Source organism: Sparus aurata, chromosome 23, assembly GCF_900880675.1.
Source record: "Sparus aurata chromosome 23, fSpaAur1.1, whole genome shotgun sequence".
Taxonomy (NCBI): Eukaryota; Metazoa; Chordata; class Actinopteri; order Spariformes; family Sparidae; genus Sparus; species Sparus aurata.
In genome coordinates, this window is record NC_044209.1 from 25,408,081 (window position 1) to 25,432,900 (window position 24,820).

The following is a 24,820-nucleotide window of genomic DNA, read 5'->3' on the forward strand; positions in this document are numbered from 1 at the left end:
TTTCCTTCTTTCACTCCGACATTCGGGGAGGCACACGCTTACAAATTCATGTCCTGCTACTTCTAGCTGACATTCACATGAATTTGAATGTCATGTATTTTTTCCAGGACGTCTTGTCTCTTGTCTCTACACTTTAGCTCCTTGCATATATTTACAAATATTAAATAAAGCAATTTTCCTCTTTCTCTCCCCTCCCCCCCTGTTCTGTCTATCTATCCCCCCTTTTGTTTCCTCCTTCCTCTCTTCTCCCATCTATCTCCATACTCATCTCCCTTCCCACTGTCTCGTCCTATATTTTTCCCTCTCTGTTTGTCTGGTTCGGCTGTGTATCTGTGTCCCTCGGCCCTCTCTTTTGTCCCAATTCCATACTCTCAACCTTTCACCTTTTTTTTTTTATTTTGTTTTTTTTTTTACACCACACCACCCGGACTTCAGTACCAGGGGCGAATGCATGAACTGATCCTGTTTGTGATCACCTGGGTAGGGATTGTCATCTCCCTCGTGTGTCTAGCCATCTGCATCTCCACTTTCTGCTTCCTGCGGGGCCTGCAGACCGACCGCAACACCATCCACAAGAACCTCTGCATCAACCTCTTCATCGCCGAGCTGCTCTTCCTCATCGGCATCGACAAGACGGAATATCATGTGAGTTTTGTAGTCTGACGCCTGCCGGGGATGTTTTCACGCATGAACAGGGTTCTACTTGGGGTTTTTTTTTTTTTTTTTTTTAGTAGGGAGATGTATTACTCGATTTTAACTGCCCTTTAAAAAAGCGCCGCGGCACGTCTCCTCCTGTAAAACTCAGGTGACACAGCTGCGACCTTTTGATGAGAGTGAATAACAGGATCAGGTTAGTTTTTCCTACTTGAAAATGACACAGAGAGTTACCGCTAACACAACTTTTTTTTTATTGAATGGTGACTGTGAAACTAAAATTGAGGCAGTGTGTCATTACGTTACTCTATAAAACATTTACTGCGCTGAGTAATGAATTACCACTCAATAATATGCAAAGAGCCAGTCACCCAAGGGGCAGCCTTTCATTTTCCTCTCTGAATGTCCAAAACTATTACCTGATAGTGACTCTGTTCCTTCCTTGCTGTCTTTCCTTTTCACCCCCCCTTCTTCTTCTTCTTCTTCTCCTCTCTCTACACTCTCTCCTGCTGCTGTCTTTAGATCGCCTGTCCCATCTTTGCTGGCCTTCTGCATTTCTTCTTCTTGGCTGCCTTCTCCTGGATGTGTCTGGAGGGTGTGCAACTCTATCTCATGCTGGTGGAGGTCTTTGAGAGCGAGTACTCCCGCAAAAAGTACTACTATCTGTGCGGATACTGCTTCCCCGCGCTGGTGGTGGGCATCTCTGCGGCCATAGACTACAGGAGCTATGGGACCAAGAAAGCGTACGTGTGAAGACAGGCCTTTTGCACCTGCAGATTGAGAAGTAGGATTATGTTATTCCCCCAGCTGGAAATGTAATATACAGTGCTGTGTGAACGGCTCTCGCACCTCCCCGCGGACTGGCTTTTCTGAGCACACTTAGCAAAAGCCTGATGATTAGCCTTCAAAAGATAATCCGCTGAGACAGGGAAATAGTGCCTGACTGTGCGCGCCCGTGTGTGTGTGTGTGTGTGTGTGTGTGCATGTGTCTGAGTGTGTATGTATTTGTTCATGAGCTTTGTTGCGTGTAACTCTGTCTTCTCCTCTGTGCCACTTCAGATGCTGGCTGCGAGTGGATAACTACTTCATCTGGAGCTTCATTGGACCCGTTTCATTTGTTATTATGGTATTAGCTTTACTGTCAGACAGCATTATTCCTACTCTTTATTTTGATATTACCCAGTCGAACTAAACGTGTTCCACCATGCCCGCTTTGCGAGGTTATTAAAAGTTCAAAGTGAGTATTTTTGGAGCAAACATGTGTATTTGATTCCTGCTGTCTTCTGTCCTTAGCTCAACCTCATTTTCCTCATGATCACTTTACACAAGATGGTCCGCAACTCATCAGCACTCAAACCTGACTCCAGCCGTCTGGATAACATTAAGTGAGTTGAAGTCGTTCAATTAGGGGCAAATTGTTGTTTTTCCAGGAAACAAACTCATGATACAAAAACCACACTGTCAGATGGACTTCACCTTGATTCACTTTCTCGGCCTCTTCCATCAGGTCGTGGGCTCTGGGGGCCATCGCTCTGCTCTTCTTGCTGGGGCTGACGTGGGCATTTGGTCTCCTCTTTATCAACGAGAACACGGTTATCATGGCCTACCTGTTCACCACCTTCAACGCCTTCCAGGGCATGTTCATCTTCATCTTCCACTGTGCCCTGCAAAAGAAGGTAACAGTAGATGCTGTAATTATAAATAAGCAGATGAGATGTTGTTGAGACGGATGGCTGGTCGGATGATATACAGCGTTTACATTGAGAGCGATTGCAGTAATTACATTTTGCCGTTGCTGTGCGTTAAAAGCCTCTGTTGCTCCGCGTTGGGTCCGGGCTTTTGAAACTAAGTGTTTGTGTTTATGAGTGGCTTTGAAACCTCCCCACTGTGCTGCTGGTGTTATTTTTTTTGCAGGTCCATAAGGAGTACAGTAAGTGTCTGCGTCACTCCTACTGCTGCAGTCGCACCTCCACCACCAGCTCCCACGGCTCCCTCAAGAACTCGGGCCTGCGTGCCAACAACCGCTACTACAGCGGCAGCCAAGCTCGCCACGCAGCGGCCCACAGACAGGTGCGGGCGGGACAGACCCACACACACACAAACAATGGCACACACACAAAGCGGTACACACACAATGTGCTCATGCACTTGTTTTGTTCATCTTAACGCATCAATCAGACCACTGTTGAGTTTTGAAAATTGTCTTTTTCTTTGGGCAAATGAAAACTGAATCTGCCCGTGCGGCAAAACGATTTCACTTGTTTTCAGTGGAAATCAGCTTGTTTCAGTGGAATGAAACGAAAAATCAATTCCCCTGAATCAAACGACTCTCTTGGTGCAATCCGACGTTTTTTAAGAACAATGTCAAAACAAAATAAAACAAATAGCTCCGAAATGAAGAGAAATTTCCTCACCTCGCCGGTGTGTTTTTCCCTCATTTAAAGGTCCATTATGTAATTCTGAAGAGCAAAATGCGTGCATCTGCGGGGGTTTGATTGCTGATCAATACCAATGACTCACCGATTACTTTGTGAAGCACTCAGATTTACTTAACACACCTTTCAGGCCCGCAGTCGCATTGTTTCTGTTTGCCAGCGAGAAAGGCATCATGTGAACACCCGTGTTACATTTTGTTCTCAGTGGCAGAGTAATATTAAAATATATTACATCATGTTATATGACAAGATGTTTCTGTTGCAGACCTGGTCTAATAAGCCTCCGTGCTCACCTGTGTTGTGAAACTTTTACTTTAATGTTTCTGTCCATTACCGGCAGCCCTGCGCTCGCCACAGTAGATGACTCATTAATAAAGCTATCCTTTGAAGTCCATGTGCTATATATAGACACAGGCACCATAGAAGACATTTGGAAATATTGGGTATGACAGCAGATGCACACATACGATACACACACACACACACACACTGATGTTTGTCCTCACAATCAACAAACAAGCTTCCCCACAATTTAATAAGACGCTTCAAATAACAATCGTATCAGCCGCAGCGATCGTGTCTTACACATCTCGGGTTTATTAGCGCCCCTCATGATAACATGACATAGCTGCATGGCTCTTTACCTAACGCCTCCATCTCTTTGTCTGGCGTGTTTGCCTATTGTTCTTTGCGGATTAGAGCGAGCCCCACAGTTTTGATTACAGCAGCCCCACTGAGTTACAAAGTCTACCCGCCGCGTTTCTATATTTAACTTGTTGTCTGTTTTGCTGCCACTCACTGCGCGGTGCTGTGCTCCCTCTTCCAGAGTCGGATCCGCAGGATGTGGAACGACACGGTTCGGAAGCAGACGGAATCTTCTTTCATGGCGGGAGATATCAATAGCACCCCGACACTCAACCGTGGTGAGTCCTCCCCTCTATCACCGCTCCGCTTCCCCTCCGTTAAGTTAACAGAGGGGAAGCGTAAACGCATAGATTCTCACACACTCGTATGGATTTACACAACGGAACAAAAACAAACAGACCGTGGGAACAGAGCCAAGGCCAGAGCAGTTATTCAGTGTTAAATGTGCACATATGACAGCATACAGGGTGACAAAATATACGTGCACATGCCAGGTGTGTTGAGGTGAGCTAATGATTCAGATTGCCTCTCAGCGATACATGTCGCTTTAATCAAATAGCATATGGTTGTAGTCTGGCAGGTAGGTGTGAGTTAGTGATGCAGTGGCAGCCGCTGGTCAGTAAAAGCACTTAGCAGCAGCAGCAGCAGCAGCAGAACTGCACTGAGCTCAGAGACTGTGATGATGTGTGTGGGTGTGTTGTTGGTGTTAGTGAGTTCATGTTCCTGCCTGAACCTACACAATGAACTCCTGTTACTGTAATTAAGGAGATTTAAGTCTAGTCATTATTTTTGAGTATGTAAATTCACTAATACTAATTGAGCTTAATCACAGCCTAGATCATATCTATCCAGTGGAAGAAAAGGGATATTTTATTGCAGTAAAAGTAGCAAAGTAGCAATGCACCGTTCAGGATCGTACTAAATAGGAGACACTACAGGCAAAAACATTTTTTGAATATTTAATTTGACTTTACACTTTGACTTTAATAAAGTAAACAACTGCTCAAGTGTCTTTGCTTCATCTGTTTGTTAGAAATGTTACCTAATCCACCTTAAAGAAGTTCATCCTGCTGGAAAGATGGTTATGGTATAAAACAGGGCTGTCTGTGCAGTAGAAAGATGCAAATCATGACGAGCAAAAACAGAGGAAAAGGAGCTGTGTTATTCCATTTTGCTCCAAAGGTAGAATACCTACAACAACCAGAATGCACTGCACCACACCGGACCAATAAATATATTCCTGCTCATTGCTGACATTCATTTGAAAACATTTAAGGCAAGAAATAGAAAATCAACAGGATCGTGGTTCATATTTGATCAGCGATGCAATGGAGTATTTTCACATTACAACACGGGAGCCACGTCTGGTTTCAAAGTCTGTCTTTATTACAGCTAAACAGAATGCTAAACGTGTTTCTGCAAACGTTTGAGGATAGGCGGTGTAGTAACAGAATCTTGCGTTGTAGTTTATCAGCACCGTTTACTTTTGTCAGCTTGATCGGAGTTTGATGAGACGCCTCTCACTCAAAACAAGAGAGAGAGCGGCGCCTCTCTCTCTTCCTCTGACTATACTCTTTGTGTCTGTGGACGTGTGCTTACAACAATCTGTAGTTGATACAATAGCCCTAAAATTACCACATTTTTTATATGCTGGGTAACTCAATCCATAATATTCATCATTGTTAATTAGTTGATTTATATTTTATATTAATGATCTAAATCTGCACACTAACTAATGCCAAATTAATACTGATTTGAATACTGAAAAAGTTAAATATTTCCTTTTCTTGTATTTCACACGATTTACACAGAGATATTGATGTGTTCAGTAAAATATCATAGAATTGCACGAGCTGTGATTCCATTATTAAAGCAAAGTATTGTGAAAGCAACGCATGATAAACTTCCAGCCCTCGTTTGAACTCCCCGTAGCCTGTTTTTTGTAGCTGCACGTTATTGATCCCACTCAAACACACATTTATTCTATTTTTTGCCCTGGATGCAGTGACGCACACATCCCCTCTGAACTCGACACAACGCGTGAACGGCGCACTTACGATTATTTAAGACCCGAAGCGGTGAGAAATGTGTGCGGAGTCGCTGATTGTCTCAGCCTCAGCAACTGGTGGCGTCACTGCCGCATCCTTCAGTGACACAGACACAATCAAGGTTGGCTCAGGTTCTGGATTTGGGGGGGAGGTGGAGGTGGTGGGGAGGGGGTGGGTGTTGATGATGACACAGAGGCAGTTGCTAAATCAGCCGTCACTCTCTATGCTAATTTCATCCATTTTCTTTTTAATGAACTGATTAGCGTGTGAGCGAACAGGGGGTAATTATTCTAATTGAGGAGAGTGACAGGAGCAAGGCAGGGGGTGAGGGAGAGGGGTGCCACAAGTGAGCAGGATGGATGAAAGGTGTGTGTGTGTGTGTGTTTGCGCGAGTGTGCGCTCGTGTGTGCGTGCGATATCTGTGTATGTGTGTGCGTGTGTGGTCGGGCGGGTCGGGTTTCCAAGAGCTTCCTCGTCACGATAGAGCAATCACCAGGCCCGGTGGAGACGCGGTGTGGATCATTCCATGTTGTGCTGTCAAACACAAGCAACTGTGCTGTGAAGCCTTTATTTTCTGCGCTTCTGAGAAAAGTTTGTCAGTTGGCAGAAAGTGGAAGGGGAGCGCGGGAGGGAGAGAGAAGAAAACAGATACAGAGCGAGGCGCTATCATGGAGGAGTAATTAAAGAGGCCAAATCTGGAGAGGAGAAGCTGCGCCGTTATCACTGGCATCTCGGATCTCTTTGATTTCTCCACTTCACTTCTTTATGAACCGCAATCTCTTCCTGACAATAGCAATGTGTCCAGAAGACACAACCGCACACACACACACGCAGCCTCCCATGGTTCCCCCTGTCCTACTTTTTCCTCCCCACTTAAAGCTAGTTCCTTTAATTTTCTACAGGGTATTCCTATGAGGTATACACAGACAGCTAATCCCACCTAATTTAGTGTTGTTTGTAAAAAAAATTCTGGCAGGAGGAACTGAGAAAATGTGGTTGAGTCAAGACACAGCAGAGCGAGCCAGAGAACGCAGGGAGAGGGGTTTGTGTGGCGTGCCAGAAAGATGGACAGGGGAAGTGTAAGAGGGGGGAAAATGACAAATAAATAGCTGTGCGTGAGCGCATATTTTATGGGTTTTTTTAGCATTCCCTGCTCCCTTGCTGTGTGATGAACGGTAGGCGTGAGACCTGAAGGTTGCACTTTGCCTTGGACCACTCTCCGTCATGCTGTCCTATTTTTAATTTCATGGCATTTCTGTTTGACTTGCCTCAGGCTGGAGCCATACATGGGCATTATACAACATTCTCAGTGCACCATTTCTTTGAATTATATTTGTCTTGTAGTGGCATTCACATTTCACTGGAAAATTAACTGTGTTTCAATGGCTGCACCCTCTAGACTACATAATGGCATGCATTACTGTTTCCCCCCCCCCCCCATCTGACTACATTGTCTGGAGCCAGAGGAAAGAAAAAAAAAAAAAAAAAGAATGGCAATGCTCCAAACAGTACCTTTCCCCTGCAATTGTATTTTTACTCAAAGGTTACAATCAGCAAGCATAAACATCGAGGGGAGCACTGTGAAATGCATTACTGCAGAAAGCGCCAGCGTAACAAAAATAGCCCCATCTGAATAAACAGTAAATATTTTTATGATTCCAGATGTTATTACCGAGTGTGGAAATTTCCAAACGTTACACCTATTGTGAAAAGTGTTTCTGCTTGTGTCTGCTTTGCATACATTTGAGGAAAAGCCACGAGGCTATTTATACTTCTGTTTGTGTCTCGCAGCGACGATGGGCAACCACCTCTTGACGAACCCCGTGTTGCAGACTCGTACTGGTACCTCTCCTTACAACACTCTGCTGGCTGAGAGCTTCACCCCGCCCTCACCTGGCGTCTTCAACTCTACCGGTTAGCTCCTCATGTTGTGTGTGTGTGTGTGTGTGTGTGTGTGTGTGTGTGTGCAGTCTTGTTAGCATGTGTGTGTATACGGTACTCGCTCAGCTTAACACAAACTCACTACTGTACTTGGAAGTAAGACCTTCAAATAATAATGTGATATTTTAGGCTGTATAGCAAAACACAGTGAATGTCTTGATAATTAGAAATCTCCTAAAAACTGGTTATTTGAAAAAAAAAATTCAAATGTGTTTAAGCATCAAAATAATTTTCAAGGAATAAATGTACAAAATAATTGTATCAAAATGTTAATTATACATATTTTTACATGCCGATATATGTATTGTATATTTGGGGCCGAGTGATTATCGGCCTGGCTTATTATCAGATCCAATATTTATAATTTTTTTAATAAAATCTGATCACTGATAAAACAAGTTGATTTAAAATTGTGCTAAAATTGTCTCTGATGCAGCATACTGTAAAAGTTAGCAAATACAAGTAGTGAAGTACACTATATGCATCTAAAATGTAGTGAAGTGGAAGTATTAAAGTACTTCACAAGTACAATACTTCATTTTAACTGCATTCCATCACTGTGGGTATCATTATTCCAACAATAATGTAGGAATGACAACATTTTAACACAATGAGCTGTTTGATGAATTACCATCAGCGGTGCAGATGTAATGACTCAGCGGGTAAAGACAAGTCGAACAGAAAATGACATCACTTTACTGTAATTCACCCTTTAAATCCAGGAGCACTTCATCACGATATAAAGATATACACAACCTAGGATGATATAATGTCTCATATCACAAAGATGAAATAATATCGATACGTTGCTCAGCCGTACTGCTGTATTTGAGTGCTTGCACGTATGTGTGTGTGTGTGTGTGTGTGTGTGTGTGTGTGTGTGTGTGTGTGTGTGTGTGTGTTGTCAGCCTGTTTGTGTGTTGTGTTTTTTCCGACTATGTAGCTGTCAGACGGATTCACTAGGCTGAGCAGAACAGAGCCAAACAGTGCCTACAGCCTAACCAGCCATCTGGTCAGATCTCGAATCTTCATGGGAACAGCCACAAATTGATTAGAAGTTTAGCTACAGCTGTGACTGCCAGAAATCTCGAGGACAGTTTTGCTGTTCCCAGACAGGAAAAGTCGTCAGCTTAAATCATGATGGCCATAGAAAGGGATCAGACAGCTCACTGGCCAGGGACAGTCCATCTGGGTGGAGGTCAGTCAGGTGTGAGTGTTCACTAAAAGGGCCTGTGTGTGTGTGTGTGTGTGTGTGTGTGTGTGTGTAGGTGTGTGTGTGTGTGTGTGTGTGTGTGTGTGTGTGTGTGTGTGTGTGTGTGTGTGTGTGTGTGTGTGTGTGTGTGTGTGTGTGCGTGTGTGTGTGTGTGTGTACGTGCTTCTATCTCAGAGTGGGGCTCTTTAAACAGCCTAATGGCTGTTTTATCTCATTGCTGCAGTCCCACACCACTCTTTGGATGCCTATAACTGCTGAATTAGACATGTTCTGGTAATTGCCTCACTACAGTACTAATATTCACTTGGTAAGCAAGAACTGTCACTGTGTGTGGCTGGTGGCTGGCTGAGTGTGCACCCGCTCAGTATCAGGCCCGTGTCTGAGGACTGAAATTTAAGGCGGCGTTTCTGTTAAATATTTTAAAGCCTCTCCGCACAATACGTCAAGCCTGATGGCCACAGGCCTGGCAGCCAAGACATTTTTAGAAGGGAGTGGGAGAGGAAGTAGGGAGAGCACTTCATTAGAATGTCTAATTACCCACACCACCACTGAAGAAGAACGCTGATTAAAGTCATTCCACACATTGAATTTTAAAAATGAACACACTTTTGACTTTTGGGCAGCTGTTTTTTTGGCCGGGCTTTACTGAGTGACGGTAATTTGGGAGAAAAAGCGCAACGTCTTTGGTGTGTCGAAGGGGACTCGTAAAATAAACATTACTTCTACTGTACAAGTATGAATTATGTATGTATGCAGGTATCACTGACAGAGGTAAATAAATATCCAGAATATTTTCCGTGGCTCCGATGTAGATGTTGGAGGAATATGATGTCAAACAAACAGGACTAACTCTGCATAAATCAGAGTTAATGTGCTGTGAATGTGGGGAGAGTCGGAGGGTTGGATGTGAGAGTGAGAGAGACGGAGATAAAAGAAAAGGGGTGGACTGACAAGAATAATTTTTTTTATTCCTTTAATGGCTCCCTTTGAAATGTCTTAAAAAGGAATTCATCAAGTTAATGTTGCATCATTAAAGAACACTTACTGACGAGTGTGTTTTTTTTTTTTTTTTATTCACCCCACATGACTTTCTGTGGGATACACAGGAACTTTCCGTGACCCAAGTAAGTGTAATTCACCTGCGTTCACATCACTGTAAACTAATCCAGCTCACAATTTTCTGTCCGATATTGAGTCTTCTGCTCTTACGATGATGATAATAATGCCTCCGTCTTCTGTTTGTGTCCAGAGACCACGTTATCTAAGGCCCGTGACCCCTGTGGTATGGAAACTCTGCCCTTGAATGGTAACTTCAACAACAGCTACTCTCTGCGCAGTGGCCCGGGCGGTGGAGGCGGTGGCAGCTGTGACTTCCTCGGCGGCGGGGGTGGAGAAAGTCCCCCATCCCAATTCAATACGCACAGCTCAGAGGCCTTGGGAGGCGGAGGCATCCGACGAAATCTCTCTGACGCCGCCGCCTTTGAGAAAATGATCATCTCTGAGCTTGTGCACAACAATCTGAGAGGTGGTGTTGGAGGAGGAAGTGGAGGCGGGGTTGAAGTCGGGGACAGGGTATGTGGCAGCCTGGCCAGGGGACGTCCTCATGGTGGGGTCGGTCGGGGTACGACGGGGGCCAGGCCGGAGCCGGCTATGGGCTTGGATGATGACGAGGACTTTTTGAGAGAAGGGCGACAGCGGACCCCGCAGGATGTGGAGCTGCTTTATAAAGCTCTGGAGGAGCCTCTGCTGTTGCAGCGCGCCCAGTCGGTCCTCTACCAAAGTGATCCAGAGGAGTCAGAGAGCTACACGGCCGACCTCACCGAGAGCCTGGGCCACAGCGGCCACAGTGGCCAGAGTGCTGGCGGGCAGGGAGGCAACAGAGCGCCCGACTCCCCTGCCCGTGACTCCCTGTACACCAGCATCACCAACCTGCGAGACTCACCCTACCCCGACAGCAGTCCTGAGCCCCTGGAGGTGGTGCCCCGTTCGGCCCAGCCCCCCGAAGAGCTGTACTACAGCTCAGGGAGGCCAGCCCTGGGCTCTCGTGGGGCCCCCATGCAGACCTTCTACCAGGCCCCGCCCCGGAGACCGAGCGGGGAGGGCCACCAGGCTCAGGAGCCTGCCCACAACGAGGGAGACGGACAGATGCAGCTGGTCACCAGCCTGTGACTGGAGCCTGAAGGAGGAAGTTGGGGACTAATGTGACGGCCAGAGCCGCCTCCTAGCCCGCCTCGTTCTCGTGTCTCTCCACTTTCTGCTTGTTTGGTTGCCTTTCTTTCTCTTGACTTTAATTTAACTAACAGATGAGCAAACAGAGTGACCTTCAGGGGGAGTCAAGGCTGACTTTGCAGAAGCAGCCTTTATATTCAATCCTCCCCTGTCTTATGGAAAGGAGTGACGGGTGTTTTTCAGCAGAGCATTCATCGGCTGTTTCCGTTTCCGGTCCTCCCCACTTCCTTTGGTACCCTAAGGCCAAGTCCAGCACTCTGAATGTACCGATCCACCCCCTTTACCTTCAGATATTTCAAAACTTTAAAACTTTGTTAAAGTTTTTTATGTAATTTCTCTTCAGACCTGCCTCCGGAGATGGGATTATCATTTTATATACTTTCTCATTTCCCTTTCGTACCATCTATAGGTCTTCTTCGAGTTGTCATTTGACGGGAGTAGTTAGCTGTGGAGACAGGGAATATAGTACACTATTATAACCTGAAAAATATCTCACAGAAAGCTCTTCATTGTTGCCAAAAATATCTTTTATTGAGCCAGAACAGAAACTAGAACATTCAGAAAGCAAACACACACACACACACTAACACACACACACACACACTCACTCATCCAGAAGTGCTCATTACTGAACATCAGAAGTGAAAACAGCACTCCATCTAAGTAAAAGGGAGCAAGAGCTTTTGTTCCGAGCAGGCAGTGGGAGCTGATTCAGAGTAGTTGCCTTCATTTTCTCTTGCTGTGAATCGACGACTATGTACAGAAGTGGAGTAGAGGCAGAGACGGAGACTGAGGAGGCGCTGCACCCCCCCACCCCCACCCCCCTCCGGAGCAGAAGGACTGCATCCATAAGACTGGCCGATCCTCTCCACTGTTCTCTATGGTTGTTTGCTTTAGGCATTTGAAAAGTTAAATGACTGCCTTGCTATTGTTTTGACGAGAGTATTCAATTTGTTGACTTTGGGTCTGCATCCTCGGGGGGCTGCGAGATCGGACCAGTGTCGCCCCCATCCCCCCCAATCCCCCTGTACCTTGCTGTTAGAGACTAGCCAGTTGAAGTGGACTTGTTTCCTGTCTGTGGCTGTGACAAGCAGGACTGTAAACGTCGCAAACGCACTGGTCGACCAATTGGTATAACCGTGTACATAGGAACCACACATGAATCTACTTTATTCCTACCATGTAAATAGAGACACCAGATGATCAAAAGCAACAAAAGGTAACAAATACTATGAAAAATGACTTCTTGTACTGCAACAAACCAACAAAAGAAAAAAATAAAATGTTTTGGACGTTGTGACCTGAATGATACGCTCCATCTCTCTCCCACCGTTGCTCGATCGCTCGCTCTCTCTCGCTCTTGTGCCCCAGCACTGTGCCATTCGGTGAAAAAAAAAAATCCTTTGTGGTCCAATGGAGAGAGAAAATGCAGAGAGAGAAACAGATTATAATGTGTAGTAGATTTTATTTATACAAATGAGAAATGGAACAACAAAAAAAACAAACACAAAAAAAAAACTCCTGGCACAATTTTTATGTAATATAATCCGTTACATGTTGTTGATGTTTGACCTTTGACATCCCCCGGGGTGGCGTTGCCGACGGCAGCGGGGGGGCGGGATGTGTGGGGCGAGCGGGATAGATGTCGTCAAATGTCATACTGTGCCTCACAGGCACGATAAAGCATTGTGTGTGTGAACGACAGCATCCATGAAGTGATTTGGTTTGTTCTTGTATTATTTGGAAGATATAACCAGATGGCATACTTTTTAACAAACATGGGTTTTAGCATGTGTAATGATGACATTTGTTTTGCTATCAGAGAAATATTGCATTTGCTGTTTCTTAAAGATAGTTTCAGCATTACTCCAGAGCCTAATGTGACAATTCATTAATTTCCCTGTGTGCATGTGTTTGTGTGCATGAGCGTAAGTGCCAATGTGTCTGAGGTGCTGATTGTGGGTATTAAGCGTCCAGTGTGTGTGCATGTGCGTGTGTGAGTGTGTGTGTGTGTGTGTGTGCGCCGTGCACCAGACTTTTGTATGTGCACACACATCCGAAAGACTATTTTTTTGTGACATGACTTGAATGCACATCAGACATGGGGGACACTCATCTCAGAGAGCTGCCATTACTTCTCTGCCTCAAATGGAAGTTGCTCTCGCCGCGGCGTTCAGGTATGACGAGGAGGACGGCAGAAATCAGACCGCCCCGGGAGACGTGAGATATAGAGACCATATACCATGAAAATGACAAGCAGGGTTGACCGATTGGGAGGAACGTGTTTCCAATATGCCACCTTATGCAAGCGATACGTTTGAGAAATTAGCTGTCAGGAGAGAGAGACGCTCGTGAGGCTCCTTTCATCCAGCTGGAATCTGTCTGACCTTTAAAAAAAAAAAAAAAAAAGAAAATCTTTGCCTTCTTCTACGCTGTATTTATAGGTATTTGTTATGGGTTATTTATCAGTTTTTATGTATGTTTTTGGAATATTTATTCACATTGATTTATTCATGGCATTGGGTTATTTTCCTTTTTCTTTTGATTGTCTCCCTCGTAAACCTGCGCCGGGCGAAGAGAGTGGGATGTGTGAGCAGAAACGTGAGCAGAAAATAAATGCACCCACTGCAGTGTGACATTTGGCTCGGGCCTGACTGTCCCACTTCTAAAAGAACCCAAAGGACAGCTTTTAGCTGCGGCTCCTGGGGCTGAAAGAGAGAGAGGGGGTTAAAGACAGATAAGGGAGAGGGGATTACAAGGATTTGCCACCATTTATTCTTGTTATTCAAATCACTTGTGTGAGTAACATTGTGTGGGCCGTGGAGCACGATGAGGCTCAGACAGAAAGACCCTTGTATCATCACTTGAGCCATAGGGGGGAACATGTGCAATACAGGTTTCGACGGTACATGACTCGGATTCGCAGCCGACCCTGGGAGCTGTCTGTTTACAAATGAAAAGACAATATGCACATGTGTTCTGCTCTGCTGCAGTGCTGAACAATGTGATCTCATGGCTCAGTGGTGGGGCGACGCACCGAGGCGGCGCTCGCTGGTCAGCCGAGGACAACTGAATGTATTTTAACAAGCAGGACCGAAGATGAAAGAAGTCACTCCAGGGCGGAAGTGTTAATGGGAAACACAAGACGGCCGTCATCATCTTTATCCTCATCATTCTCATCAGCATCATCATTAACTCCACCCCCCCCTTCCTTCATTGTATTTGACATTATGTGCTGATGCTGATCTCCTCGGCTCAGCTGGGACCCGCCCCGGGGAGAAACGCTGTTTAGACCGACGCTCCCCACGAGAGGAGGAATGTGCGTCACCTTGGGCCTGCTTCTTTCTTTTTCCAGCACCTCGCAGCTCCTTTTTCTTTGAGTCCCTCTCCCCCCGTCTCATCCACATTTTTAATATCAATCTCAATGGACTCCATTAGTGCAGCACTTCTTTGAGAGTGTTAATTTGTTTTGTCAAAAGCTTTGTTTATCCCAGATTAATATCTCAATAAACAGAGGAGTGCTGTACTGTGGTAAATGATAGTGATTATACAGTAGAGGGTCCGCGGCCCGTGCTGTTGGACGGAGGCTCACACAACGGGAGTTTCTCCACCATTCAAAGCCCTCCAAACCTCTGATTACTATAATAACACTGTGGGTACTAATTTACTGCAGTGAACTCGCCCTCGCTCTCCTTCCTGCTCCCTTTCTCGACTCCGTTTATAACTGTAAATGTTTAACACCGTTCCCGCTGCATTCCGCTGGCGAGCCTGACGTGCGTGCGCTTCAGCGGTTAGGTGGGAAGTTGCTTAAAAGGTGGGACGCCCAACCTTTCGACATGGTGCCGTCTCACCCCTGCAGCTTAGTGTCAGCGGTGAGTGAGCTGTGCCATTGTTCAGCCTGTCATTAGACAGCAGAGGTCCCAGCAGGCCTACAGTCCGTTTACTTGCAGTTGACCCTTTCTCGCTCAGAACTTTTTTTTTTTTTTTCTTCTTCTTACCAGGGATTTTTTTGCGGCGCATGTCACACCAGGAGAGCGGTTGAGATGAGGGGGCAGGAAACTGGTGCGTGAGTTCAAGAGCAACAGAGGAGCAGAAGGTCATTATGTCTGCAAAGATGGGCCCAAGAGGGGACAGAGCGGGGGGACAAACATCAGCAGAGATGTCACAGATGTCACAGATTCATAGCCATAGGCAGTGAGAGGGGAGGAGACGGCTGCGGGCGAGGAGGGAGGGAGGGTGGCGGTGAGGCTGTGCAGGGTTGGATCTGGAGATAAGGGATGAGGAGGTGCTACTTTGTCTCGGAGGGCTTTCTGTCGGTGGCTCGCAGTCCAGAGGTTATCAAATTTGCTGTTGAAACTGATCAAGCCGGCGTGTCAGATCTCCAGCCCGCCCTCACAGAATGAGACAGATTTGCCTGTAGAGGAAGAGAGATGACGCGATTGTCGCCTGGTCTCACGAACGCTTCCTTGGAAAAATGTGAAAAAAACGAACCCACTGCCGCATCAGCCGATCAAAATGGAGATTTTTAGAGAGCTAACAAATGCGACAGGATTTTCCTATAGAGATTTTTAAAAAAGCAAATGTAAACAATGATAAAGTAGTACTATTTTGTTATCGGTCTCTTGTTACGTGTCCACATAACTGCTATACAGTACCTTTTAGATTAGTTCTAAGAATATGTAGGGGCTCGGCGTAAACCCAGCGATGAGGTTTGTGCTGTTCCTCTTCCGTGTTGAATATGTGTCCGTGGAGCTGTGCCAGCAATTCAGGCCATCTATAATGCACAGGGTGGGACCGACAAGGGGGGGCTGGGTGGCGTTCTCCGAATGCTCTCCCGTGAGGTCCGTTCTACAGCGAGACCCCCCCCCCCCCAAGGTCCAAAACAATCATATCTTTTGACACACAGACATGTAAACAATACACAGGCATGAATTTCTTTCTGTTCCTTCCTTTTTCCGTGGCTGGGTGCATCGTCTCTGAGAGAGGGGGAGGAGCTGAGTTGTGCCTGCATGTGCCCGTCCGCGGCCGCAATGATCTCCATCCCATGATGGGTTCGCGGGACAGGCCGGGGAAACGCTGCCTCAGATGTGTCCGTGTCCATCGTCAGAGGTAGAGGAGCTGGTTACAGCAAGTGTGAGTGGGACATTCTGAGTATCGGGCTGTATTAATTAGATCAGCGCAGTAGAACCTGGTCAGTATTTGGACGTCCCTGAAATGCTTAAATTAACGGGAATGAGTTACTGGGTGCTCGTGGTTTTACATAGCAGGCTGTAGGCTCCGGTAGGAACAAAGACTTTGTGCCATGTGGGGTTCTACATAAAGCACCATATCCAGAGCTTTCTGTGACTTTTCTATGAAATGGGTAATTTATCATGTACCACTGAGACATTTGTAAACTGAGGTCAATATAGCACCTTGATTCTGTTTTTCTTTGAGAAATGATGTTTATATGTTTTATTTGGTTTTTTTTTTCTCACGGTCATTGCTTTGACAGCTGTCTGGGCCAAAGGGGATGACTTTCTGTGAGTGTTTGCGTCATCGCAGGTCAGAGCGACCTTGTATCAGCACATATTAATAAAAAACTATTGAAAATATCCATCGGTCATGCTTCAGGATTTCTATGGGGACCTACTGAAAGGCTCGGTTGTTATATACGTGTGTGTGTGTGTGTGTGTGTGGGTGGTTGTGCCAGTGTGGTGGAAGCACAACAGCATGCAGAAATTATTATGAATCGTTCTCTGTATAGCATATGCATATAGACTTCAGTTTGCCTACCTTGTGATTCAAACTGGAATGAAAAGACATCTTTAAGCACCGACACAGCGGTTATGTTTTATTCATGGGTTGTCCTGCAGGTTAGGACAGCATTGTGTTGCTCGTTCGTGTACCATGGGAAGCGAGGGACCGAGGCCAAGCAGCGCAGCCCCTTCCTGAGTCAGCTCCCCTTTGAACCGCACACTGTATGCATATGCAGATTCGACCTGCTGGTTGGGATGACGATGCTGTCAAACACTGGTCTCTGTCCAGAGCACACCGCACAGAGTGATCAAAGAGAGGCAGAGAGAGGCGAGCAGTCAGCTCAGGCGACACTGTCAGTGTTTGGACAGGGACTAGTAAGAGCTTTACGCACTGAGGGAGGTGGAGAGGACTGGTCCAGTGCTAATCTGGGGGAAAAAAACAAGGCTTTGTTTCACTGAGGTGACCTTAAGTCAGCATTAGCGAGACCAGCTACAGTGATGCTTTCAACCGCCGCACATATATCTGTACGTACATGCAGACCTGTGGGCAAACTCGCTCAGCTGGAACCAGTTTTACAAAGCATCAGTCAAGGTTAATTAATCATACAGCATGGTGTGATCCCCGATGTAATCTTTTAATAACCGCCGTTCGAATACAGACTTCTGACTGTAGCTGTCTGTTGAGCCTCGGCGGCAAACAACAGTAGGCGACCATTAGCACACTCCAGAGTGAGCATAAACATTGTGATCAACTGGAGATCAGTTATGGATCGCGCTCCTAAGTATCCGCCTTATTGCAGCCCCATCTCGCTTCGCTTAAAGGAACAGTTCGCCGAAAATGTGCGATTCAGCAATTTACCCGCAAATAATTTTCTGGGAATGAAATATTCACGAGGTGGCAGAAATATAACAGTGTGCTGATTTAATTGCAAAGAATCCGATGAATCATTATTTGTTTGGGAAGGCCCCCCCCGAGTGAAGATAAAAGGAACTCATTACATTATCGTGGCTCATGAGTTAAACATTACATTGAAATATCTAATGGGGGCTTTCAATAAAATCAATAAACACTTTTATTTCCTAATTTTCAGACGTTTTTTCTGGGACCGTCAGTCGGCCTGAACATATTTTGCCTTTCAAAAAGACATCTCGGGGCTTTGGATTACACTGGCCCAGCTGTATGAAGCCATGTAATGCTTTTATTGTTTATTTTTAAGTCCTTCAGATGTTTAGGAGAATGCTGCAACACTGTTTTGCTCTGAAGCTCCAGAAATGTTCTGTGGACTTCGAAAAACATCACCTGACTTTTCCAATCAGCGTGTGGTGAGTAGATGACGACTGAGTGAACTGTTCCTTTAAGCCTCTTATCCTCGATGTGGTGTGATCAGTGTTTAGCTCCCACTGAGCTTTGTTTCCTCAACTGCTCATAATACTGTTGTGATTGGTAACTAATTAGCCGATATCCAATTATTATGTGCATCGGAGCGGAGAGGATTCATCCATAATTACAGCCTCTCCCACGTGCCTCCTTCTTCCTTGTCATACATGTTATGACGACAGCGCCCACCCCCCCCCAACCATCCACCCATCCGCCCAGCCCCCGCCTCAGTCATGTCCCCTCCGTGAAACTCCCTGCGAGGGGAGACTCTGAGGCTGTGACCATTCAGTCACCCTCTCCTACCCGACACTTTCACACACCGACATATCAAACATGAGCAACAAAGCCTCTAACCCCTGACACACGCTCTCTCTCTGGTGCTCGGCCCATCCGAGAGGTTTCCGTCAAGGTCACTGCACATTTAAGGAAGTAAAAACAGAATCAGACATTTACTTACCAACAGCCACAGGGGCCCCTCGGCGGACCCCGAGAGACAGAGAGGCGTATTAAATTCAGGCCGAACCCCGGTGTGTTTGTGTGTGACTGTAATTATACCATACATCAAAACCACAAGGGAAACCAACCTTTTAAGGACTTTAACTTTAAATTACCTTGAGGTGTGTAATGTACGTATTGTCCCTTTACTGTTTCTAATAATAAATCACATCTCGATACTAAAAGGTAGATCAACACAAACACAGACAGTGATTGCCTATAGAAGAATCACACAATAGTCAATCAGCTGTACTTTAAGAAGGCTCTGATTTATTGAAACATCATCATCTCCATCCGCGGAGGTTGATTATATAAAATGACTGCATGTTACAATGAGAAATATACATTGTGTAGGTGGAAGTACAATTAAGGATATTGAAGCCATTGCAATCTGGAATTAATGTGAAATAACGGCGTTTGCATCTCTCAACAAAAGTAATAAGAAGAGTAATTATGTTCCTGTGGACCTCAGCGGTGCAGAACTCATGACTGTTTACTGCCCCCGTGTGGTAAACTGCACAGAAGACTGCTGTGGTTTCCTCCGATGGTAAAAACAAACGAGCAGGCAGTGAAATCCAGAGTGGACTAAAGAATGTATTCAATCCAAACACAGCTCAGCATATTTGAATAAAGATATCGTCATATATATGTTGTTTAAAATACAGAATAATTTCTTAAAGTACATTAAACACCCAAATCAAAGCAGCGGAGTATATGAGCAACAAGAGAACAATACAGAACTACAAGCAAAAAGAAAACTAAGTTCAAAAGCAAGCACATTGATTAGAACAACAATATATAGCACTGCGATTCAATTAAAGGAAGATACAATTAATCAGATAAATTAAACACTATATAGAGAAAAAAGCAGAAAAGATAAAATATACTGAATATATTCAGTCTCATTAAAACGGAACATTCTAATGAGGTAAAATATAATGTTGAATAATATATAATTGTCTTAATTTATGAATACAGTACTGTATGTATTTATACAATACATTATACATGTTATATAAGTACATTAATATTTATACTTCGATAGTGATGTATTAATATTAATGCATCTATATTAACCCATAAGAACCCGAAGTGACTCGCTTGTAACTGTGTCCTAAAATCTTTAAATAAATCTTTAAATGTCCCCAAATCTTTAAATGTCCTAAAATCTTTAAATAAATCTTTAAATGTCTCAAAATCTTTAAATGTCTTAAAATCTTTAAATGTCTTAAAATCTTTAAATGTCCTAAAATATTTAAATAAATCTTTAAATGTCCCCAAATCTTAAAATGTCTTAAAATCTTTAAATATTTTAAGATCTTTAAATGTCCTCTTGTCCTACAGTGGTTCTGGGTTCTTATGGGTTTGTTGTCTCAGCTGGGTCTGTGGTACCTTCACTGACAGGTGCACCCCTGCTTTGGTCAAGCGATGCACTGAACACTCACAGTAACGAAATTTAAAATTAGACCAGTGTTTTCATTGTATTGATCAGTGTGTACTGTGATTACTGTCGGGTAATACGATAGTTTGGTAAAATGTAATTAACCGTATTCATCTAAACGTAATAACCCCAAATTGTGATGTCATCCGATCCGTCTGATTGACTTTTTATAGGTCGGTGAATACGGTCAGACGGAGACGCAGACGAGACCGGTTTCCACCAGGACTGTCTCATTGCTCCCTGAGCAAATTTATAAAATGGTTTAAAGATGCTGTAACTGTATAAAATTCAGCACATCAGGCTTGTAAAAATGTATATTTTCTGACCTTGTTTAAAAAGAAATAATTATTTAAAGCTGCTGTAAAGTGTCGTCGCTCCTGATTGGACACGTTGGCAGGGATGCAGAACGTGTCTTCTCTCTTCTGCTGCATGAGTTTTATCACTTTAATAAAATAAATATCACTTACAGCAGCTTTAAACAAATGTGCTCGACTTGATCCAAAAGCAGTCGCCAGGAAAAGTACCACAAACCCTAACTTTATTATTATCATTATTATCATTATTATTATTATTATCATTATTATTATTATTATTGTTATTCATCTGTCATTGTGTTCTTCATGTTGGGCGTTGACTCCACGTCAGCGTCCGGCTGCAAACAAAGCAATTGCAAAATCAAGCAAAAAACGTAAAACATGAAAAATAATTTCATGAAAAAGAGATAATAAATTCTATATTCAAAGTCACGTACCGGTGCAGTAGAGCTCCATATGACCTGCTGTGTGCCAAAGCCGAGTTCGTTCACCAAAACGGCTCCACCTGTCATGTCTGGGCTGGCAGCTCTGGAGACAGAAACAACAAGACATCAACACGAGGCTCGCAGCGAAGCTTTGACTGTGCTCACTTTCTGAGCAGACGTCAGACAGGTTCTGAAGTTCAGATCGGCCCTTCAGATTTGGGACGGGGATGGGGGAGAGCGGCTGAGAAAGTTGCTCCTGACAGCTGTCCAAACAGCAGCAACAGGCAGAATGAAACAAGGCGTGAAAGAGACTGGAAATTGGAAATCTGGAAAGTGAAAGAGATTTCTCTTTGGGCACAGTTAAGAGCGCAGAGTGACAGAGAGCAAGTGGCAGTCTCACCTCTGATTCTGCAGCAGAGGCTGTCCTCCGTTCTCGTCTTCAGGACCACGATCACCGCAAGCCCGTCCACTGTGCACGTCCCTGATCCTGGAGAAGAATGTAGGCCATCATCAGTTAACAGCTGAAGAACCCGGAGTGACTTCAGGTCAGATCAACCTGGACCCAGAGTGACACCGTCGTCTAGTTTTGTTTCTATCTTCTTTACTTTTTGATATTAATATACATTTAATATCAGATACTAATGTACTATAAGTACAGCTTACTAATTTTCCAACATGATATCATGACTTTGGTGCTTTTACAACACTGACTGCAGACTAACCCGAGAAGGCCTCTTCCTTTGTTATCATCAGACATACAAACGCCGTTTAATAAGAACTTGTAAAGATGTGATAGTAAACACACTGATAATCCATTCAGCAGTCTAAATGCCTAACTGTGCATGCTTCCATGATTAGAGGCTCTGTTAACATCGGGGGCTCTTGTGTCTCCACTGCAAAACAAACTCTAGGTAAGAATGACTCACATCGACAATCTACCCAGTTTTTATGGGCAACTTCACCAAGATCTTCAAAAGTAAAACAGACTACAAACACAACAACAATTCTCCTTCTCACTTTTTAGACTCCTGGATCCTCAGGGTGCGGCCCAGACCGGAGGATGGAGGAGTCTCGCCACCAGGCGCACGATCAATACTATGGAGACAAAGGTAGCTTTTAGCAGATTACAGTCTAGACTTCCAGTTGTTATTAAAGAAACAAAAAAACACTTTGGAAGTTTAGAAAGCAGTCTCACCTGTGAGTATAGACACCTTCAAGTTTCCCATTTTGATGATTGTCATCACGCGCTTGTTGATCTTCGGCAGAGAGTTGTTCACTACAATGACAGAGGAACAGTGAGGAGGTTTCTAGCTTCACTGATCTGTGCTGAAAGTAGAATGTTAGCTGACGCTGTTAGCTCGGATGGAGTGAAAGAACTATCGTCAGTGAAGTAAACACGTTTACTTGTTAGCAGTTCACTCTGTCTCTGGAGAGTACATTCACCTGCCATCACAGTGAGACTGCTATTATTGTCTGTGTGTATGTGTGTGTTTCTGTGTGTGTGTGTGTGTGTGTGTGTGTGTGTGTGTTTCTGTGTATGTGTGTTTCTGTGTGTGTGTGTTTCTGTGTGTGTGTGTGTGTGTGTGTGTTTCTGTGTGTGTGTATGTGTGTTTCTGTGTGTGTCCTGGCCTTTTGTAGCAGGAGTTATACTGTATGTCTTTCTGTGGACCACGATAACACTGCATGATGCCGTCACAAAACTTTACAGACGTGTAGTTAAAAAAACAAAATGAAGGTCGAGTTTGAAGACTGACTTTAAAAAGGGGTAAACGTCATGTTGAAATGGACCAGCGCTGAAGAACATTTGACTGTTTCAAACGTAAAGCGTACTCTCATGTGTGCTGAAATTAACATTAAAGTTGAGACTGACCCAGTTTCTTTCGCTGTCTCCCTCTCAGCCTGGGAAGTTCTGAGTCTGAGACACACCGGCAGGTTTTTACACAGCTTCCTGAAACACGAAACAAACAGCAAACATTTCTGAATCCGCACACAAGAATTTGTAAACGTTGTTAACAGGTATTTGTAAGTTCATGTAGAATAGAACTCACTTCACTTTCTTTTTCCGACGACAAAGAATCACGATGATGATACCGACGATCACAATGATCGCAATGATCACTGCGATGAGCCAGCCGACCCAGGGGGGCTTTTTCACAAATGGTTCACCAGCTGAGCGACAGACCAAATGCAAAGTGTTGCAATCAAAAGTAACGCCAAGAAAAATGTTGACAATAACTTAAAAATGCCAGAGAATAAACATGCACTCACGTGGAGGGTCCGTTGGGTTTGGTGCAGGACTCGGATCAGGACTTTTCAGGGACATATTCTCTGTTTAAGGTAAAGAGGCGGGGTGATTTATCTGTCACATACATGTGATGTACATGAAGAGTTCATTTGTAAAATCGGATAAAAGCTATTCTTAAAATAAAACAACAGCGGTTTGACATCTCCTCGACTGCAAACTTAAATACTATGAAAGGAGATAACATTTTGCAAATTAACCCTTCATACGTGTATTTATAATTAACGGTGAGGTAAAATTAAATGAGTAATTTACAACATCTCATTGTCTTACCAGTAATTACATAATCCCTACAGTGCTCCTTCACTTTATCTCCCTAAAAGAAACAATAAAGTCTATTATGAATGTGGAGAGAACATGTTTCACATTTACAACGAGACACATCAACTTTTATTCATTCACTTCATATCAGCACATACTGAAATGGAGGGAAACTCACAATAACTGTGCATCTCTCATGCAGGCCTCGGCACTCTGTTGTGGTGATTGAGTTGTCGGTCATGTTCGTGACTTGATGTGAATGTTTAAAGGGCGGCCCGTGAGCAATCTTTATCTGGTGAGATAATATTTTCCTTGAGTTGCGTCATAAGCATGTGTGGTCGAGTTATTTATTAACCACCAAATCACAGTCAAACGTTCACTTTCCCCTTTAAAATCCTTTTAAAAGTTATTCCTAAAACAAAACTTTCACCACTACAGATTTTAGAAGCAAATCAAAATACCTCATTGTCACTGATTTCGACCCAGTGTCCCGTAGACCTGTCCTGGCTCGGTTGAAAACAGTTGTATGGAAACTTGAATCCATTATTCGTCTTGATATCAGCGCAGGAAACGTTTATCACCGAGCAGCCTGTGAGATAAAGAAAGCGTATCATTACAAACTTTTACAAACATGAAAAAAAAAAACAGGAAGAGTGAGAGAATAGAAACGAGCGAGCAAAGTTCCAGGAAGTAAAAATAACGTTACGTAAATAGAGACAAAAAAAGGAGAGATAAACAAATCCATGTGTTTCATCTCGTACCTTCTGACTTCACCAAACCCAAAAGGGTGAAGACAACGAAACCACAAAGCATTTTTGGGGATTTTTTTATCGAACTGAAAGAGAGACTGACTGGAAAGGTTCTAGCAACAGGCAGCAGGAGTGAATACACTTCACTTCCTGAAAATACAAAGGCAGTGGATGTGACATCACCCCCATGTCGTCATAGATTTTTTTTTCATCTGTATAACAACGCATCAATCTGCCCGAACAAAAATGAACACACATCAATGAACAAAAATATTCTAAATTATATGTGATTAAAAATAAAGTTATAGACGACCATACAGAGAAGTGAACATAGACATGGTACATCTTAGTCTTGTCAAGAAGCCATAACTGGAATAAATCAGTGAGACAGTGTGAGGAAAAAGGCAAAGACGGAAGAAAAAAGGAGGGGGGGAGTTACTCAGAGATAACTGGTGAGTTTCAGCTCATACGTGACAAAACGTCTCTCCTCCAGTGTGAGTGTGAAGGAGGGGCAGCGTCCCTCCACTTTAGAAAAGCTTGTCAAGCCAGTAC

At 44.2% G+C, this 24,820-nt stretch overlaps 2 protein-coding genes across 5 annotated transcripts in view; one reads left to right on the forward strand and one right to left on the reverse strand.

The window, feature by feature from the left end:
* Positions 1-16,759, forward strand: part of adgrl1a (adhesion G protein-coupled receptor L1a) — a 99,673-nt gene extending 82,914 nt beyond the window's left edge. For 2 of the 4 annotated variants that reach the window (XM_030407096.1, XM_030407095.1), the window contains 10 exons: positions 436-645; positions 1,177-1,397; positions 1,714-1,780; positions 1,948-2,039; positions 2,162-2,330; positions 2,569-2,724; positions 3,916-4,012; positions 7,574-7,696; positions 10,043-10,060; positions 10,186-11,105. In XM_030407096.1, coding sequence (XP_030262956.1) covers positions 436-645; positions 1,177-1,397; positions 1,714-1,780; positions 1,948-2,039; positions 2,162-2,330; positions 2,569-2,724; positions 3,916-4,012; positions 7,574-7,696; positions 10,043-10,060; positions 10,186-11,105 — 2,073 coding nt within the window. Of the gene's footprint in view, positions 1-435; positions 646-1,176; positions 1,398-1,713; positions 1,781-1,947; positions 2,040-2,161; positions 2,331-2,568; positions 2,725-3,915; positions 4,013-7,573; positions 7,697-10,042; positions 10,061-10,185 lie in introns of all 4 variants that reach the window. The other 2 variants (XM_030407094.1, XM_030407097.1) reach the window with 2 other exon arrangements.
* A 2,265-nt stretch (positions 16,760-19,024) lies between these two features.
* Positions 19,025-24,510, reverse strand: LOC115574901 (uncharacterized). The gene is made up of 12 exons (XM_030406559.1): positions 24,281-24,510; positions 23,981-24,108; positions 23,698-23,811; positions 23,532-23,574; positions 23,225-23,284; positions 23,005-23,125; positions 22,827-22,904; positions 22,152-22,232; positions 21,974-22,051; positions 21,357-21,443; positions 20,969-21,059; positions 19,025-20,869 (listed from the first exon to the last, which is right to left on the reverse strand). The coding sequence occupies exons 1-12, from the start codon at positions 24,330-24,332 to the stop codon at positions 20,813-20,815; spliced, it is 990 nt and encodes a 329-aa protein (XP_030262419.1). The 5' UTR covers positions 24,333-24,510; the 3' UTR covers positions 19,025-20,812.
* Positions 24,511-24,820: the final 310 nt, after the last annotated feature.

Coding starts and splice junctions, on each gene's coding strand:
- LOC115574901 (XM_030406559.1), bottom strand. CDS start 24,332: ATGCTTTGTGGTTTCGTTGTCTTCACCCTTTTGGGTTTGGTGAAGTCA. Junction 23,126..23,224: donor AAACCCAACGGACCCTCCAC/GTGAGTGCATGT, acceptor TCTGTCGCTCAG/CTGGTGAACCATTTGTGAAA. Junction 22,233..22,826: donor GAGACAGCGAAAGAAACTGG/GTCAGTCTCAAC, acceptor CTGTCATTGTAG/TGAACAACTCTCTGCCGAAG.